At 42.1% G+C, this 20,812-nt stretch overlaps 1 protein-coding gene across 1 annotated transcript in view; it reads left to right on the top strand.

The window, feature by feature from the left end:
* The window catches only part of SHQ1 (SHQ1, H/ACA ribonucleoprotein assembly factor), a 106,527-nt gene extending 86,002 nt beyond the window's left edge, over nt 1-20,525 (top strand). The window contains exon 11 of the mRNA XM_050781354.1: nt 18,981-20,525. Within this exon, the coding sequence (XP_050637311.1) occupies nt 18,981-19,533 (553 nt within the window). The 3' untranslated portion in view covers nt 19,534-20,525. The remainder of the gene's footprint in view (nt 1-18,980) is intronic.
* The last annotated feature ends 287 nt before the right edge of the window (nt 20,526-20,812 follow it).

The following is a 20,812-nucleotide window of genomic DNA, read 5'->3' as shown; positions in this document are numbered from 1 at the left end:
TTTATTTGGCTGGGCACGGTGGCTCATGGCTGTAATCCCAGAACTTTGGGAGGCCGAGGCAGGCAGATCACCGAGGTCAGGAGTTCGAGACCAACCTGGCCAACATGGTGAAACCCTGTCTCCACTAAAATACAAAAATTAGCTGGGTGTAGCAGCACGTGCCTTTTATCCCAGCCACTCGGGGGCTCAGGCACAAGAATTGCTTGAACCCAGGAGGCGCAGGTTGCAGTGAGCTGAGATCACACCACTGTACTCCATCCTGGGTGATAGAGTGAGACTCTGTCTCCCCAAAAAAATATATATATATGAACCATGTGATTCTGGGAGGTGGAGGTTGCAGTGTGCTGAGATCTTGCCACTGCATTCCAGCCTGGGCGACAGAAGGAAACTCTGTCTCAAAAAAAAGAATGAATGAGTGAAAACTGCAGGCCTGATGCAGTTTCAGTGCAGTCTGGAGGTAGAGCGACTCTTGGGAGGCTAGTGCCATAGAAGGAGATAAGGAAGTAACGGGCAGAGGTCTGAGGAGACAGGCAAGTGGTGGCATCTGAATGGACAGAAATAGGTTCAGGGGCAGGCATGTGGACCCTGGCTTCAGGCAAGGTCCCTGTGAAAGTTGAAGATCATGTACAATAAGGCAACTAATGGGCAGAAAGCCCAGCTTTGCAGAATCAGGGTTGTGAGATAAAATGTTTCCAAGTCTGGGCCTCAGGATCAGTCTGGCCTAGAAGAGGGGCTAAGGAAAGAACTCTTGAGCCATGTAACCATTAGAGTAGGGCCCCATGCATCTTTTTACTTAAAGCCAAGTTTGGTGAGTAAATGCGAGGTGGAGATTCATCCTCATGCTCTGGGTGCAAGAGGGATGGAGCAGAGTCAGGCTGCCCTGTACACAATGTGTGAAGTCAGCAATGCTTCACTTCAAGTTGACTCGGGAACAAGGGGACCCTCCCACCAATTCCCATCCCACAGTTTGATCAGATCCAAGAGTCCACAATATTGATAGTGAATAAAAAGTGTCAGCTGGTAATAATGACTTCATCGTAGTCACAGCTCTCTGGGGCGTTCCAGACATCATAGTGCATGTGTATTACCTGGGAGTCTTGTTAAAAAGACTCCTATTCAGAGACCTGGGATGGGGCCTGAGGTTCTGCATTTCTAAGAAGTTCCAAGATGCTGCTGCTGCTCCTGGTCTAGTGTTACGCTTTCAGAAGCAAGGCTTTATCAAGGAAAGAAACTAAATATTAGCCATTGAAGTCAATTGCCTTTATTAAAAGTATTTTAAAATTCTACTTAGATGGTCTAGGGACTGTCATTTAAGGGTATTCTGGTAGACAGATGTTTTTCACTTCAGTTTAGTTTTTGAGAGAGTATAAGCAAGCATAAAATACACTTTCCCAAGTTGGATTTTCTATGGAGGACCACTTGTCAGAACTGCTGTCATGTCTGGCTTTCAGATCCCATGTTTCCTGAGGCAGTCATTGAATACTTTAAACCCTAGTAGTCTGGGCTCCGTGGCTCATGCAAATAATCCTAGCACTCTGGGAGACCAAGGCAGGAGTTCACACCATTCTCCTGCCTCAGCCTCCCGAGAAGCTGGGACTACAGGTGCCCACCACCACGCCCGGCTGATTTTTTTTGTATTTTTAGTAGAGACGGGGTTTCACTGTGTTCGCCAGGATGATCTTGAACTCCTGCCCTCGTGATCCGCCCGCCTCGGCCTCCCACAGTGCTGGGATTACAGGTGTGAGCCACCGCACCTGGCCAATTTTTTCTATTTTTTAGTAGAGACAGGTTTCACCATGTTAGCCAGGATGGTCTCGATCTCCTGACCTCGTGATCCTCCCGTCTCGGCCTCCCAAAGTGTTGGGATTACAGGTGTGAGCCACTGTGCCTGGCCAGATTTCTTTTTTTATTGTGTACATTTTACTTGTAATTATAGACATAGAATGGGGGCCTATTATGCCCGATTTTTTAAAGCTGTTTTTTTGTTGTTGTTGTTCTTTTTTTTTTTTTGAGAGGAGTCTCGCTCTGTCACCCAAGCTGGAGTGCAGTGGCTCAACCATGGCTAATTGCAGCCTCAACCTCCCAGGTGCAAATGATCCTCTCACCTCAGTCTCTTGAGCAGCTGGGACTACAGGTTCTCACCACCATGTTCAGCTAATTTTTAAATTTTTTGTAGAGATGGGATCTCACTATGTTTCTGGTCTCAAAATCCTGGGCTCAGGCGGTCCTTCTACCCCAGCCTCCCAAAGTGCTGGGATTACAGGCTTGAGCCACCACATGCAGCCTGTTTCGAGAAAGTAAGCTTTACTCTGTAGTATACAACTTAGAAAAAATTGTTTACCTTGAGTAAAATATTTATATTTTGGCATAAAGGTTATATGGTGGCATAAAGGTTCTTGGTAGCTCATGTTCAGATTTTTTATTGGATAAGATGAAATATTATATAGGCTTGGAAGTAAAGTAAAAATAATGGAAATTCTTGTTTTATACTTAGCCCAGAAAGTACTAAAGTTGGTCTGTAGGCCAGAAATCTTCGGGGGAAAATGCCTATAAAATGATATTGGAAATGACCCATAGTGCTTTACTCATACCTCAGGAACAACCTCAATAGCAATGAACTGTGTGTGCACTTGTGCAAAGAAAAACTTTCTGTGTATAGTGTGCACATTGAAAGAGATGGCTAATGGATCTTTCTCTAGGCATAGTTTTCAAATTCTTTTTGTGTTTGGTAGAATGCTCCATGCCTTATAAAAGGAAGTTTGAGATGAGGATGCAGTATTGGTGGTCCTGACAGTTTTCAAGAGGAAATGGGTGCCATCCTGGGATCCCGTCCACCCTCAGGACTGTCCTCCCCTCTCTCTGGCTTGAGACTTCTTTCCAGGACTCATGGAATTTTTAAGTTAATTTTTATTGTATACATAGATTATAAGTATACAAACAATGAATTCTCATAAAGGAAAACTCCATGTAACAACCACCCCAGTCAAGAAATGTGCCTTAAAGTCACTCCAGGGGCACCATTCATGCACACCCTACCTTGTGACCACTGTCCTGAGCTCTGTCACTAGCCACTGACTTTGCCTGTTTTTGAACTTGGTATAATTGAGATAATAAATACAGTACATACTCTTTTGTGTGTCGCTTCATTCATTCAGCATTATTTTTGGAGCAATCTGACTCTCAACATCAATTCCTAAAAGTGTCTTTAGGGCACCTTAAAAAAAACTCTCCCAACAAATTGGCCTGAGAGCACTGTACCCTAAAAAGGAATGCAGCAAGTAATGTAACTCTGTGTGAGTGGGGTTGCTGGGGAGGGTTGGATATTGAGTAGATTACAGATGGGCACGTTTCCTGAGCACTTTCTTCTTGGTCTTTGCTGATCAGACCTAAGACCCAGCCATCAGGGCTCCCTCCCACCCCTAGCACAGTCCTCTCTGTTCCAACAAGGACCTGTGTTCAGAAGGATCTCTTGAATGCTGAATGCTACAGCTCCTAGGCCTGGCTCTCCTACAGAAGAGACACAAGTTAAATAGCTGTTCTTATTAAGTCAGTGAGCTATCCTGACTGGCACAGTGTGGGATTGTTTGTTTAGGACTATGGGACAGTACAGCAGCTCTGCCTGAGAGATGGACACTCCATGTTGTGACTGGCCCTGTCCCGTGCCTCTGTGCCATAACGGTGCCCTCTTGTGTTCATCCCTGCTTTCTCTGTAGGAAAACAAGGGTTACAGACACTCTTTTAGGTTCAGAATGACTGGGAAGAGGCAGAGCTTTTGTGACATGTCAGTCATTTAATAATTCCTGAAAACTCAAACTGAGCCAGCGGGCAATGCATTACTTTCATTCATTTTGTAGAATAGGATTGGCATTAAGAAACCATAGAATGGTTCTGGGTTAACTAACTCATGCCATTGTGGCATGCATTTAAGAAAACATTTTGGCCAGGCGCAGTGGTTCACGCCTATAATCCCAGCACTTTGGGAGGCCAAGGTGGGCAGATCATGAGGTCAGGAGTTCGAGACCAGTCTAGCCAACATGGTGAAACCCCATCTCTACTAAAAATACAAAAAAATTAGCCGGCTGTGGTGGTGTGCCTCTGTAATCCCAGCTACTTGGGAGGCTGAGGCAGGAGAATCTCGTGTGAACCTGGGAGGCAGAGCTTGCAGTGAGCCGAGATCACGCCACTGTACTCCAGCCCGGTTGACAGAAGAAGACTCCGTCTCGGGAGGAAAAAAAAAAAAAAAAAAAAAAAGACATTTCATTGCATATTGTAACAGTGACTGCATAAATATTCTGAATTTTCGAAGTTTTTGCCTCCTATTATATTGTGAAGACCTGCATGCTTCTGCTTCTGCATAACGCAGTCAACACGCCAACACTTGAGTAGTTTGTCTTAGTACTGTGAAAGCAGTATAGCACACATACTTTACATTTTGTAGCCAAAGAAAAATTAGCATTTAGAACAAACATCCAAAGAAAACATATGAAGTCACTTGACCTTGTCTTTTTTTCTGAGTATGCCAGGAAATTTTGAAAGCAGTTATTTTTTATTCTGCTTTCAAAATGGGACAGTGAAGTTAAAGGAGATGCCATTTGAAAGTTTACCCAGGACTTCTACTTCCTTACACCTCAGAACTCTCCTCAAATGTTAAGCTCATAATAGTGAATGTCAGTGGAGGGTGAAGGGCAGAGCAACCCAGCTGGTGGTCCAAGACACCACAAGTAGGGCTTCAGGTGAGTGTGCATATTGCCCCTCAGCCCTCGGGATGGCAGGTAGGATGTGGGCCAGCCTGGTGAGTTTACCCAACGCGCCATGCTGGATAGAGACAGTTTTTCTGTGTGTTCCATGATACGAAACGCCTTGGGAAGCATTGCTTTAACTAGACTGCTTTTGCAAGACTCTCTGAGAGCATTTTAGTTGAATTGTGAATGAGTAGGAGCCAGCATGGGAATACTTGTGGAAGAGCATTCCAGAAAGAAGGGAACAAGTACAAAGGCTGTGTGAGAATTTGTTGATGTGTCCTTGGGACAGAGAGAGGGCAGTTAGGGGTTAGCTTAGTGGCCTGGATGAGAATCATGAGAGAGCCAAGAGTGGTGGGTTCCAGGTCTTACACAGCCTTGTCTTCAGTCGGGAGTTTGGATTTTATTCTGAGTTTGGGAAGTCATTGCAGGTTTTTAGCAGGGGAACATTGTGATCATAGTGTAAAAGTGTAGCATTTTGGGCTTGGATGGGAATTAGTAACAAACTAATCTATTCCCCTCATGTTATTATGCAAAGAAAACTTTTCTGTGCCTTGCTGTTGTTACTTTTAGTGGTGTCTTTTTTTTTCCCCCATTTGTAAACTCAGGAGCATACTGTGCAATGCTTTCTAATTTCTGTTCTGCTCTAAAGATCTTGATCACTGATGTTCTTCTATATTCATTTCCTAAGGCTGCTGTAACAAATTACCACAGACTGGGTGGCTTAAAACCACAGACCTTTCTTCCTTGCATTCCTGGAGGCTAGAATTACAAAATCAAGGTGTCATTTGGGTTGGTTCCTTCTGCAAACTCTGCAGCAGAATCTGTTCTGGTGCCTCTCTGCTGGCTTCAGCAGTTGCTGGCAACCCTAGACATCCTCTGGCATACGAGCACATCATGCCAATCTCTGCCTCCACCTTCATGGCATTCTCTGTGTCCCTGTGTCTTTACATTGTGTTTACATTGTGTTTTTTATAAGGACACCAGTTGGTGGACTGAAGGCCCACCCTAATCCAGTATCCAATCTTGATTACATCTGCAAATACCCTGTTTCCAAAACAGGTGACATTCACAGCTTCCAGGGCTTAGGACATCAACACATCTTTGTGGGGGGACACAATTCAACCCACAGTATCTTCCTTCTACCACCAACTTTATAGTGACACCTTCTCTATTTAGTTGACTGACCTCTACTTAGTTTAACTGAATCCAAACAGCCGTTTCATTTGAACAGTTAACAGGTCAAAATCCTACATCATTAAACAACACTGTTTGCCCTTTTTTCACAAAACAGGTGAAATGTAGGAATGTTGTCAGAATTGTTCCAAGTCTGATGTGCCCAAATACCATGCTTCATGGAATAGTCATAGAGAAGAAAGTGGATTGGAGAGCTCTGCTTCAGCCTGCGACTTGTAGTCCCCGTTTCTCCTGTCCTTTCCTATCCTACAAAGGTGTCTTTTACTTAAGCAGATAATTGGTTTCATTCATAATTTATACTCTGCCTTGTACTAGAAATTATTTAAAGCATTTCTCTGTGTGTGTGTGTGTGTGTGTGTGTGTGTGTGTGTAAAACAAGATGGCATAATAAAGGTGAAGGTAAAAGAAGAAAATTAAAAGCAGAAACAGGCTGGACGTGGTGGCTCATGCCTATAATCCCAGCACTTTGGGAGGCTGAGGCAGACGGATCGCCTGACGTCAGGGGTTCGAGACCAGCCTGGCCAACATGGTGAACTCCTGTCTCTACTAAAAATACAAAAATTAGCCAGGCGTGGTGGTGCGTGCCTGTAATCCCAGCTATTCGGGAGGCTGAGGCAGGAGAATTGCTTGAACCCAGGAGGCAGAGGTCGTAGTGAGCTGAGATCACCCCACTGCACTCTAGCCTGGGTGACAGAGCAAGATTCTGTCTCAAAAAAAAAAAAAAAAAAGTAGAAACAAAATGAAACTGGGAGCAAGGAGGAGCTCTAGGTACATTCTCTCATGTTGAGTGAGTCACGGATTTGAACAGCCCATGTGGAACGGGAGACCTTGCGAGGTACACAATTCAAGTGAGGTATACAATTCCAAGAGATTTTCATGGGACTGTTATTTAAATCAGCTTTTGGGATCACAGTGAAGCACATTTCAGCAAAAGCATTTCTGCTAGGGAGTAGAGAGAAATGTGGCAAATTTATGAGACCCACATTTCCATCTCTGAGAATTTGATCTGGCCTGGCAAAAATATAAAAGAGTTGCAAAGCTGGGGTGAACTGTGTTTCTTTCACACAGTTCTTTATGGACATTGTACCTTTCTTTTTTTTTTTTTTTTTTTTTTTGAGACAGAGTCTCGCTCTGTAGCCCAGGCTGGAGTGCAGTGGCCAGATCTCAGCTCACTGCAAGCTCCGCCTCCCGGGTTTACGCCATTCTCCTGCCTCAGCCTCCCGAGTAGCTGGGACTACAGGCGCCCGCCACCTCGCCCGGCTAGTTTTTTGTGATTTTTAGTAGAGACGGGGTTTCATCGTGTTAACCAGGATGGTCTCGATCTCCTGACCTTGTGATCCGCCCATCTCGGCCTCCCAAAGTGCTGGGATTACAGGCTTGAGCCACCGCACCCGGCCAACATTGTACCTTTCTTAACCTATTTGTCGCCCTCACCCTTGAATTTCTTAAGTGGTGGTTGGGGTTGAGCCAAATGGTGGCTTCTCTGCATTTGGATAAACCTTATGAGAGCCATTCTTTTCAGTATTTACCATTGCCATAGCAAGTTTTTTTTTTTTTAGTCATTTATTTTTCTCAAAAAATGGATGTGTGTCTATGTGTTTACTAATGTGTGTGGGCAGATGTTTGTATAGGCACATGTGTGTGCACATGTATGTATGTACATGTTTGTGGGCACATGTATGTGTGTGTGTGGGCACATGTATGTATGTACATGTTTATGTGCAGACTGTCCTCAAAAAGAACTGCTGGAGCTAGAGCCTATCTCCTTGCCTTTAGCTCCCCTGCTTTTCACCTCTTCTGTGCAGAAGAGTAATTCTGATGGAGGACTTTTTAAACATGTAGCCCACCTGTTTATCGTTTGAAGATTAAAGTAAATGATTCTCTATATAATTGTGAACTAGGGGAAACTGTATGTGAGTTCACACATATTAACATAAAAAGTAAGACATGTTCTGCTTGAGGTCTTTAGAGTTGTCGTTCTGTGATAATATGACATCTTCTTTGGTCCTCCATGGCTCAAAGAAGGTGCCACATTATTTTCTTATTTTACCAGTAAGGATAATAATAGTACCTATATCACAGGGTTGCTATAAGTACTTCATGAGTTTACCATGTGAAATACTTAGAAAGCCTGCACAGAGTTACTGCACAGGAAGTGCAAGCCTTTTGTATTAACAGATACTGTCAAAGAACCTTTGTCCTTTTGCGTAGCATCCAAGAGGTGGTTGAGTCTTTATTATCACTGTTTGCCGTAGTGATTTGACACTATTATTCAAATACATCTAAAAATTTTATTTCTTGGCCCAGCGCAGTAGCTTATGCCTATAATCTTAGCACTTTGGGAGGCTGGTTCAGGAGGGTCGCTTGAGCCCAGGAGTTTGAGACCAGCCTGGACAATGTAGCAAGACCGTGTCACTACAGAAAATTTATAAAGTAGCCAGGCATGGTGGTGTGTGCTTCTAATCCTGGCTACTCAGTAGGCTGAAGTGGCAGGATGGCTTGAACGCAGTAGGTTGAGGCTGCAGTAAGCTGTGATTGAGCCACTGCACTCCAGCCTGGGCAATGGAACAAGACCCCATCCCTAAAAGAATAACAAAAAATTTAAAAATAAGTAAAAATAAAAATTTTATTTCCCTCACCTTCTTGGGATCTGTAGTCTAATGTGTCAGATATATATTAATGCGTTCATGAATATTTGTATTCTCTACTAAAGCGCTAAGGACCAGAGGTCATAAACTTTTTTGAAAAGTGGCATAGTTGTTGAATCGTTGGAATCATCTTGAGAGCTTTTATCAATCTAAGTACAGGAAACCTACAGTTGACTTTTCATAAAGGGATATGGAGGTCTATTTTGTGATTTTTAAAACCTTTATATAGTTTGTAATATTTCAAGAAGACAGAAGTTATTTTCTGCCAGGGACTTTTGGAAAGTGGTCACTGTCATTTCCTTAAGGAATGATTTGATACTGATTATTTTCTAACTCCACATTGTATTTTTCCTAAGCTTAGTACATCACAGTCAAGCTGACTTCTCCATAGGAATTAAATAGCATTGAAGGTTTCAACAGTCTTTTTCAAAAATTAAATAATTTCTATTACTGTCATAACAACTACCCTGTAAGCAGTTGAAAGAGAGCAGGTGAGAGAGAAGAACCCTTTAAGCTTGGAACTTTGGGATTAATATCTTGTTGCAACTCTTCCAATTTAAGTCACACAAACATTCAAGCTGCATCAAAGTAGCCAGTCATGTCAACTGCATTTATGAAGTGGAAGAATTGGAGTAGATGACTTCTGTGCTCCCTTAAAGAATGAAATTTCAGTGGATCTCTCTAATACAGCCACCTATATGTGTCATGCAGAAAGTCCTTTCTGAATATTCATTGAGTTTCTGCACTTAAAAAGTTAGAGAAATGCGATGGTAGTCAAAACTCAAAAATAATGAGCAAGCCTCTTAATAAATTTCATCCACATTCTACTATATCATTTCCTTCCCAGCATCTTTCCCATCCATCTTGCCAGTATTTTTGTTGTTTGACTTCTTGTTGATCATTGATATTGTACAGTGCAAATAAATTGCAAGTCAACCAAAAGATCAAGGATTTCACGAAAACATTGGAAGTGATATGGGGGATGTGCTTGAACCACACGGAACTGCTCACCATAGTAAACAATTGAAGAAGAAAACTCTACAATAATAGTGAAATTAGTGGAAAATTCTTATTTTGAATATTAAAGGATTGATTAAAGGATTGATTTGAGCCTCACATGATTGAGAGGCCCTTGAGGAAACTGATGATACCCTTGATTTTTTTCTGTAAGATTTACCTTCTCTGATTCTGCTACAAAAAGACCAACATGACATGATGAATGTTAGATGGTGCTGTAATAGAATTTTGTTAGAACAGTTACAAATACAATTACTATTTGGTTCATTCTTTGCTGTTTTTGAGAATTAGTACGTGATTGCAGTTGTAACCTACATATTGTTAACATTGTTAAATATTTCATAAATTTATTTTTGTAGTTTGTAATTTTGTTTCAAGGTGAAGTGTTTGGTTTTTGTTTGTTTGTTTGTTTGTTTTTTTGACACAGAGTCTCCCTCTGTTGCTGAGGCTGGAGTGTGGAGTGTAGTGGGTACAATCTCTGCTCACTACAACCTCTGCCTCCCAGGTTCAAGTGATTCTCCTGCCTCAGCTTCCTGAGTAGCTGGGATTACAGGCACCTGCCACCACAGCCGGCTAATTTTTGTATTTTTAATAGAGACAGCATTTCACCATGTTGGCCAGGCTGGTCTTGAACTGCTGACTTCAAGTGATCCGCCCACCTTGGCCTCCCAGAGTGCTGGGATAACAGGCGTGAGCCACTGTATCCAGCCTCAATGTGAAGTTTTAAGCTTATCATCATTATTTACTATTAAATTTTGGTCTCCATTTTAAGTTGGCTTACTTTTTTCTGGTCTATTACCCTCTATTAATGAGCATCTCCACTATTTATTTTAGCTCTACAAGGTGTACTGTGTTACAGTGATGCCCTGTGATGTCCGTCCAAAATTCATGTCCTTGCAGAAACTCACAATGTGACCTTATTTGGAAATAGAGTCATTGCAGATGTAATTAGTTAAGATGAGGTCATGCTAGAGTAGGGTGGGCCCTTAATCCACTGTGACTGGTGACCTCATAAGAAAAGAAGAGACACTAAGACACACACAGAGTGAAGATGGCCATGTGAAGTCACGAACACATAGGAAGAACACCCTGTAACAACAGAGGCAGAGCTTGGAGTGATGCATTTACAAGCCAAGAAACTCCAAGGATTGCCAGCAACACCAGAAGCTAAGAAAAGGGTATAGAAGGGATTCTGCCCTGAGAAGGAACCAACCCTGCTAATGCCTTAATTCTGAACTATTAATAGTAGCCTTGGCCGGGTGCGGTGACTCACGCCTGTAATCCCAGTTCTTTGGAAAGCCGAGGCGGGCGGATCATGAGGTCGGGAGTTCGAGACCAGCCTGGCCAACATGGTGAAACCCCGTCTCTTCCAAAATACAAAAATTAACTGGGCGTGGTAGTGTGCACCTGTAATCCCAGCTACTCAGGAGGCTGAGGCAGAAGAATTGCTTGAACCCAGGAGGCGGAGGTTGCAGTAGCCGAGATCGTGCCATTGCATTCCAGCCTGGACAATAGAATGACACTCTGTCTCAAAAAGAAAAAAGAAAAAAAAAGTAGCCTCAAGAACTGTGAAAAATAAATTTATTTATCTTGTTTTCTGCTACTAGTTTTGGATGGTTTATTATGGCAGCCTTAGGAAACTAATACAGGGAGTTTTCAGAAAATGCTTCTGCTGATCCATGGACTAGATGATGTTTCCCAGAGCCTGCGCCCACAAAATGGCATAAAAGCCAGTTGAAATGTGTATGAGAAGTTGTTTTATTGGCCCAAACTAGGTATGGACCAATAAGATATGGGTCAATAAGATAAAGATAAATAACTCTTTATCTTGCAGCCTTCCTTGTATTAAGTTAGTCATTTCTTGTTCGTAGAGATTGAATGTTTTTGTTAATGGCTGCGCTAGAAGTGCTTCTCACTGTTACAGAATAAGAACAGACAGCTCTGCGTTCCTCTGTGCATCCACTGGTATTTGTTTTCCTTGGCGGCTCTCAGATTCAAGATAGGAATTTCACCAGCAACTTCTTCTTAAAGCCAGTGCATTACCTTTAGATCAGGCTACATATGTGTGTTTTGGGCCAAGGAACCTAAAGTTTGGAACTGGTTCTTTTCAGTAGAGAGGAACAATGACATGTTATTATCACAAATGCCCTTCTTAAAAATTTAACTTTTAAGTTCAGAGACACGTCTAGGTTTGTTATATATGGGAAACTTATGTCATGGGAGTTTGATGTACAGATTATTTTCACCACCCAGTTATTAAGCCTAGTACTCATTATTTTTCCTGATCCTCTCCTCCTCCCACCCTCCACCCTCTAATAGGCCCCAGTGTGTGTTGTTCCCCTCTATGTGTCCATGTGTTCTCATCATTTAGCTCCCACTTATAAGTGAGACATGTGGTATTTGGTTTTCTGTTCCTGCGTTAGTTTGCTAAGGAAAATGGCCTCCAGCTCCATCCATGTTGCTACAAAGGACATGATCTTGTTCCTTTTATGGCTGCATGGTATTCCATGGTGTATATGTACCATGTTTTCTTTATCCAGTCTACCATTGATAGGCAGTAAATGCCCTTCAGAAAGAAAGTTGAAGCCGGGCTCAGTGGCACGTACCCATAGTTCCACCTACTTGGGAAGCTGAGGCAGGAAGGCTGTTGAGGCCAGTAGTTCAACATTGTAATGTGGTATTACTGCTCCTTTGACTACTGGTCTCCAGCCTGGGCAATGCAGAGACACCCCATCTCTCAAACAAAAAAAAAAAAAAAAAAAAAAAAAAAAAGAAATCTGATCTACTGTTTGGTCCCAGATAGAACCTGAGATTGTGTGTGTGGTATGCTGTGAAATTAAAAGGCCAGGTTAGTCAGTAAGCATCCAGTTTGAACTGTCTGGAATTGCCTCACTGGAGTCTTGTCCTCTGTGATCAGTTGTGGGCTCTAGTCTCAGTATGTCATGCCTGGCAGGCTTCTAGGTTTGGGCAGAGGAAATGAAACCTAGTCGGTTACTATAAGATTTATAGTAGACCTGCTATTGCAGGAAGTGGTGAAAAGTTGATTGATAGTTTGAGACAAAACTACAGCAAAAAAACAGGATGTATGCTTTCCATTTATACCCAGTTCTCCCTGCCCCTACATTTCAGGCTCCTTTTGCATTTTGTTTTGGTTGCTTCATAAGGCTGTGGAGGCTTTCCCCCTCCTAAATACAGTCACCAAATGTAAAATAATTGAGGAAATTTTGTATCAGCTTTGCCACAGTCAAGGCATGTACTTTCTGCTGTTGCAATTACTCTTTGGTGGTAGTTACATGTAGCATAACTTGTCTTCAGTCTTTAAAGAGAAATTCTCCAAATAGGATATTATTTCACATATGCAAAAAGAATGAAAGGTGTTTTTAAAGTTACATCGTAGGATTACATTTCCAGTAACTTTCTAAGAAAAATCTATTCTGCGTGTGGTTTTATTAAAATATGACAGTAGTGGTATCCAGTTGTCTTTTTTAAATGCAGAGTCTCTTCATTCTATAATAAATACATTCTTAACAGGTAGGTGATCCTCACTGAGATATAAAACATATACTATAACTAGCCAGGCATGGTGGCTCACCCCTGTAATCCCCAGCACTTTGAGAGACCAAGGTGGGTGGATCACTGTGAGGTCAGGAGTTTGAGACCAGCCTGGCCAATGTGGCAAAACGTCGTCTCTACTAAAAATAGCAAAAATTAGTCGGGTGTGGTGGTGCATGCCTGTAATCCCAGCTACTCGGGAGACTGAGGCAGGAGAATCACTTGAACCAGGGAGGTAGAGGTTGCAGTGAGCTGAGATCGTGCCACTGTACTCCACACTCCAGGCTGGAAGGCAGAGTGAGACTCTCTCAAGAAAACCCAACCAGATAAACAAAAAACATATACTGCCGGGCGCGGTGGCTCAAGCCTGTAATCCCAGCACTTTGGGAGGCCGAGACGGGCGGATCACGAGGTCGGGAGATCGAGACCATCCTGGCTAATATGGTGAAACCCCGTCTCTACTAAAAAAATACAAACTAGCCGGGCGAGGTGGTGGGCGCCTGTAGTCCCAGCTACTCGGGAGGCTGAGGCAGGAGAATGGCGTGAGCCCGGGAGGCGGAGCTTGCAGTGAGCTGAGATCCGGCCACTGCACTCCAGCCTGGGCGACAGAGCGAGACTCCGTCTCAAAAAAAAAAAAACCAAAACAAAAAAAACATATACTATAACTAGTAACTCAGCCTATGTGTTTGTTGAGAGTATCAAAATGTACCATGGCCAGGGCTGCAGCTCACGCCTGTAATTGCGGCACTCTGGGAGGCCAAGGTGGGAGGATCACTTGAGCCCAGGAGTTCGAGACCAGCCTGGGCAACATAGGGAGACCCTGTCTTTACAAAAAATTTAAAAATTAGCTGGGTGTGATGGATATGCCTGCAGTCCCAGCTACTCAGGAGGCTGAGGTGGGAGGATCACTTTTGCCCAGGAGGTCAAGGCTACAGGAAGCCCTGATCGCACCATTGCACTTCCAGAGCCCAGGCAATAGAGTGAGAACCTGTCTCAAAAAAATAAAAATAAATAAATAAATAAATAAATGATACCTGATGTTTGTAAGAGTGGTTATCTAATAATGTCATTTGACCAGGCTTTTGGACATGAACTAGCCTAGTCTGTTTTGAGTATGACACTACCTACCTTAAGTGAGCTGCTTTCTGAAAAGGTAAGTCTGTTACAGAAGTAGATTCTAGAATTTACACGGAGTGGCAGATTAGAACCAACTCTAATTGTACTAGTGGTTGAAAAAACAAAACAGCTACTCTTTCATGGCTTAATTTTTTTTCCCTACAGGAATAATTTCCCTTTTCGTGAGCAGTGATTGCTAGGTTATCTGTGCTAAGTAATTGAATAAAAACAAACCCAACTTTCATTCCTCAGACTGTTGGGGCACATTCTACACCGATGCTATTTTGAATTTTAATCAGTTTTTATCCTGGCATTCTTTAAGAATGGGAGAGAGTTCAGAATGTTTCTTCTATTAAAGTTTCTTTCAGAACTTTATTAATTTAGGAAGCTAGCCAGCTTGAAGTAGTAAGGGTGGGATAATAAAATAGAAATGAAGCTTGGTGAAGAATCAGAAATCTGTCTGTCTGTCTCTCTCTCTCTCTACCTGTCCGTCCGTCCGTCCGTCCGTCCGTCCGTCCATCCATCCATCCATCCATCCATCCATCCACCCACCCACTTATTGTGTAGCCTGGTAATTTTAAGCATAATATAATGCTGAAAGTGAAAAACTTTTTCCTGAAGGATAAAAGTTCGCATCAGCTGGTTACAGACGGGAGTTCCTATTTGGGCCCCTGGATTCAGCTTCACCACTTTTCTGCCTGTTACACTTGATACTTTTAGTCCCCCTGTGTGTGGGGTATGCTTTCTGAGAAGAGCCAGGATTCTAGGGGAGGAGCTTTGGAATTCCACATTTCTACAGGTATAAAAGACAGGACACAATATCTGTATAGTAGACAATAACAAAGATCCAAATAATATCAACCTGAGAATTGGCATGTTTAATATATTCAGTGAAATTCACAAAAATGATTTGAACTTTACCCTTCTTTTCTGAACCTCCATAGATGATGTTTGTATGTATACTTCATTTAACATCGTTAAGCTAAATATATTAGTCACAATTGCTTTGGAGGATTCTGGGCTTTGTGCAAGTCAGAACTTGCTCAGTTGGAAGATGCTGAGTGGAGCTCAAATTGGGAAGAAGTAAAGAATGTGGCTTTAAGAAAGGACACTTTGGCCAGGCACGGTGGCTCATGCCTGTAATCCCAGCAGTTTGGGAGGCCGAGGCAGGCAGATCGCCTGAGGTCGGGAGTTCAAGACCAGCCTGACCAACATGGAAACACCCTGTCTCTACTAAAAATACAAAATTAGTCGGGCATGGTGGTGCGTGTCTGTAATCCCAGCTACTCAGGAGGCGGAGGCAGGAGAACTGCTTGAACCCAGGAGGTGGAGGTTGTGGTGAGCCGAGATTGTGCCATTGCACTCCAGCCCGGACAACAAGAGTGAAACTCTGTCTGAAAAAAAAAAAGAAAGAAAAGAAAAAAAAGAACACTTTGCAAAGCCTGTGTATTCATGGGAGGTCCTTTGATGGAACGGGAAGAGGACTGGAGTTCTGAGGCTTGGGTTTCCAGTCGTGACCGCTCCTTGTTAGCTGAGCGAACCTCAGTGGCTCTCCTACCCCTGCAAGCTCCAGTGTCCTCATCTGTAATGTAGGGATAACAATGGTACTGATTCACAGGGTGGTTAATGGAGCAAGTGCAGTGATGTTAGTGGAACATCATCCTTTGTATATTGTTGAGACGTATTTGTCGTGACGATTAAAATGAGATATGTAGTCAGTAAAGTAAAAGCTTTTATTTTACATGTTTTTATTTCTAGTATTAGAGGCAGTATCCATTTTCCCAAATTTATTACTCTTTATTTCTTAAGCTGCGTGAGAGGACTCCCCTTCATGGAGAAACAGAGTGGTGTACTAGTTCTTAGACTGAACGAACTTTGCAGCAGCTCAGACTGAATCCTTTGGCACTGGTAGTCAAGGTTTAAAAATATTGGTGGACATCATCTACAACTATCTTGGGTATAAGTGCAAATTATGTTGCAGCCGTCATATTCCATAACTATGCTTTTAAAAATGCCTCAGACTGATAAAAGATTAGCCAGGGATTATAACGCTTTGGTGAATCATTAACTGACTCTAGTGGATGTCACCTTGGTTTTCCTCTTTACCCTAACCCCTCCCTTTTTCTAAGCGCTCTGGAAATTCTGGCACTGAAACCCAGGGCTTTCCTTGCATAAGAGAAAGCTACCCATCAACAATGGTGACTGCCCTTGTCCCACTCACCGCACTGTGCCTCCCGCTCACCCTTGGGCACTGCAGTGGTGCTTCTGCGGCCTGATTGCACGTGTGAAGGGGCAGCAGGGTTTGTGGGGGGTGGGGGGCAATCCCTGCACAATCTCATTATTGTGCTAAGTATTTTGAGAAATAGCATTTCAGGTACATGCGGACACCCAGATTAAAATACCATCTTCGGTATTTCCTATTGTACTGTCAGTTGCACTGAAACGAAGTCTCATTTTCCCAATGTTATGGGATGGACTACACTTTTACAAATGAATTTATCTTGTAAACTCACCCTCATCCAGTTTGTATCAAAGCCACTCAATGTTTTGTACGTTCATTTTATCTTTGGAGTTGGGGAAACATAGAAACCATGTCAGCATGTTTACCACTTTCACTCACTGCCACCTTTCTTCAGTTGTCACATTAGATTTCCCCTTTAGAAGAGTAGTCATCTTTGGAGAATGTCAGTTTCTGTCATGTTGGTTCTTTTAGAAACAAAAAACAACTAATTGCATCCAAGTTAATAATGGAAAAGTTTATTTACTCGATACAATGTAATATTATAAATCTAGCAAGTAATTTAGAGGAAAAGAATCTTCGGCTGGGCGCAGTGGCTCACACCTGTAATCCCAGCACTTTGGGAGGCCGAGGCTGGTGGATCACGAGGTCAGGAGATCAAGACCATCTTGGCTAACATGGTGAAACCCTGTCTCTACTAAAAATACAAAAAAATTAGCTGGGCTTGGTGGTACGTACCTGTAGTCCCAGCTATTCGGGAGGCTGAGACAGGAGAATTGCTTGAACCCGGGAGGTGGAGGTTGCAGTGAGCCGAAATCGCGCCACTGTACTCCAGCCTGGCGACAGAGTGAGACTCTGTCTCAAAAAAATCTTCTGAAATAATATGAAATGGTTTAAGAAAAAGTACTCCATGCTGCTGATATTGCTTTTCCTCCTTGTACATTTTAAGATTGTGAACATTTATACATTTATATAGGTTTAAAAATAAAACAATGGCAGTGAAAAGGCTCCATCACATCATCCTGTGTCATCCCCCATATTTCCAGTTCCCACCCTATCTCCTTTACATAAGTTACTGTTTTTTGTCACTTTGGAGAGTTTATTGAGAAGTATACAAGCAAATAGAAACATCTGTTTTGATATCTTTCCTGTTATTTTCCCTTTTTATATATATGTAGCATATACATATGGTGAGCCTTTTGTGGTGTTAAGCAGTAAGTCTGGATTGGCCCATGGAGAGCTTCATTCATTATACAGCTGTAGGCTATTCCTTTGTGTGGATATGCCATAACTTATTTCACCAGTCAACCAGTCTTATAACAAGGACATTTGGTTGTTTCCAATTTTTAGGTATTAAAAAATGATGTCATAGTAAATAACCTCAGACCTATGTTATGTAGTGTGTGTGCTACATGTGTTTAATTTTTAGACATGGGGCTTGCTGGGTCCAGGGTATATACATTTTCCATTTTGAAAGTTATCGCCAAGTTCTCCTTCTTGGGGGTTGTAGCTATTTAATCTCCCTCCATCAGTATATGAAAGTGCCTTTTCTCCTGCAGTCTTGCTAACAGAATAATATCAAATGTTTGGGTATTTGCCAATCTGACATATAAAAAATATATCTCACATATGACTTTAATTTGTATTTCTCTTATTTGACTGGAGTTGAACATCTAATACATTTAAGAGTTACTTATATTTCCTTTTGTGAAAATTGTCTGCTTGTCCATTTTTCTGTTAGATTGTTATATATCCATTATTAGGAACTCTGTTAGGAGAATTAGGGTTTATTAGTATATATATATATATATATGCACTTATTATAGATATATTACCCAGAAGGAATAGATTTTTTTCTTTTTCTTTTTGAGACGGAGTCTCACTATGTTGCCTAGCTGGAGTGCAGTAGTGTGATCTTGGCTCACTACAACCTCCACCTCCTGAGTTCAAGTGATTCTTCTGCCTCAGCCCTCCAAGTAGCTGGGATTACAGGTGACTGCCACTGTGCACAGCTTTTTTTTTGTATTTTTAGTAGAGACAGGGTTTTACCATGTTGGCCAGGCTGGTCTTGAACTCCTGACCTCAGGTGATCCACCCACCTCAGCCTCCCAAAGTGCTGGGATTACAGGCGTGAGCCGCCACGCCTGGCCAAGAAATTGATTTTATTTAGTTGAATTTATCAGTCTTTTCTTTTGTGGCTTCTGAATTTTGAGTCATAGTTAGAAAAGCCTTCCTCCTTCTTAGGGTCATAAAGGAAGTCTGTGTTTCCCTGTAATACTTTTAATCGCTTTTTAAAAAATATGTATATCTTGGATCTGTTTTTACATATATATCTTGGATCTGTTATGGTATATATCCTGGTGTGCCATTTAAAATATGGATTCAACTTTATTTTTTTGGAAGCTGCATACCCTGTTATCCTCAGGCCAATTAATAAATAATTCTAATCTTTGTTCTTAAAATGTTTTCAAGATCCAAAAAGTTGGCAGCTCTTGCAGAAGCCTTAAAGGAAGTCTCCCTTACAAAGGCCCAGCTGGGGTTAGAACTGGAAGAACTAGAAGCAGCAGCACTGCTTGTCCAGGAGGAAGAAACTGCATTAAAAGCAGCCCATTCAGTTTCTGGGCAGCAGACACTTTGCTCCAGCTCTGAGGCAAGTGATTCGGAGGACTCAGACAGCACCGTGTCATCTGGAAACGAAGACTCAGACTCAGATTCAGAACAAGATGAACTCAAAGACAGTCCATCTGAGACAGTCAATTCTTTGCAAGGTCCCTTTCTTGAAGAAAGCAGTGCCCTTCTTATTGTTGATGGTGGAGTATGCAAAAACACAGCCATCCAGGAGTCTGATGCCAATCAGGGAAAGCCCCTTGCCTCTTCCCAGCCTCTTGGAGTGTCTGGACCTCTGATAGAGGAGCTTGGGGAACAACTGAAGACCACAGTTCAGGTTTCTGAACCCAAGAGCACCACTGCTGTAAACCACAGCAATATGCAGGAGAGAGACGGCCGTCAGACACCAAATGATTGACCCTTAGGTGGTTTTATTTGTTGTTGAGAAATACGGTAGATTTGGTTTCATTTACCGAATGAGAATTCCTCATTTTCACTTTGTAGTTTTTCTTAGTATATAGACAGCCTGCTGTATTTGTATCCGCATCTGTGGATTCAACCAACTGCAGATCAAAAATATTTAAGAAAAAATTGCATCTGTACCAAACATGGAGACTTTTTTTCTTGTTATTATTCTCTAATACAGTATAACAACTATTTCCACAGCATTTACATTATATGGGATCATATAAGGAATCTAGTGATGATCTAAAGTGTACGGGAGGATGTGGGTAGGTTATATGCAAATACTGCACCATTTTTTATCAGGGACTTGAGCATCTGATGATTTTGGTATCCTCAGGAGTCCTGGAACCAACCCCCCACAGAAACGGGGACAACTTTATGACTTTTTTTTCAATCAGTGAATGTGTATACCTTTTGTTTTCCTTGCTATCACTGTGAAGATAAAATTCAAAAGTATTTTTACCAAAGTGTAGCTAATATTTCAAGCTGAAAATAATAGTTCTACTGCCAGTGTCTCCAGAATGTAGAGCCCATCAATATTTTTATTTTAGGAAGTGTACTTGACACCCCATAAACTGCACGTATCGAAAGTGTACAGTGTGTTGGCATATGTGTACCCCACATAAAACTGTCACCGCGATTGAAGTGAGGAGCGGACCCATCATCCCCAAGTGCTCTTGGGCCCCCTTATTAGTTTGCATGTCCTAGAATTCTATGTAAATTGAATCATACAATATGTATCCCTTTTTTGGTCAGGCTTATTTTACTCGGTCTAGTTATTTTGAGATTCATCCATGTGGTAGCATGTGTCAAGAGTTTTTGTGTTTTTCATTGCTGAGTACTACTTCATTGAATAGATCTGTTCATTGACCTATCGATGGACGCCTCGGTTGTTTCCATTTTGGGGCTGTTATAAATAAAGCTGTTATGAACATTTGTATACAAGTCTTCATGTGGACGTATGCTTTCATTTCTCTTAGGCAAATACCTGAGGGCGGAATGACCGAGCCATATGGTAGGTATGTGTTTAGTGTTTTAAGAAAACGCTGAACTGTTCTGCAGCATGGCTGTACCATTTTACATTCCCACCAAAAGTGATAGTTTATGAGAGTTCCAATCTATGAGAGTTCCAGCCTATGAGAGTTCCAATCTTGCACATGCTTGTTACTGATACGGTCAGTCTTTTAAACTTTTACCATTTTTATAGATGTGTAGTGGTGTTTCATTGTGGA

Source organism: Macaca thibetana, chromosome 2 (assembly GCF_024542745.1).
Source record: "Macaca thibetana thibetana isolate TM-01 chromosome 2, ASM2454274v1, whole genome shotgun sequence".
Lineage (NCBI taxonomy): Eukaryota > Metazoa > Chordata > Mammalia > Primates > Cercopithecidae > Macaca > Macaca thibetana.
The sequence above is the reverse complement of the archived record's forward strand: the minus strand, read 5'-3'. Positions and strand labels throughout refer to the sequence as shown.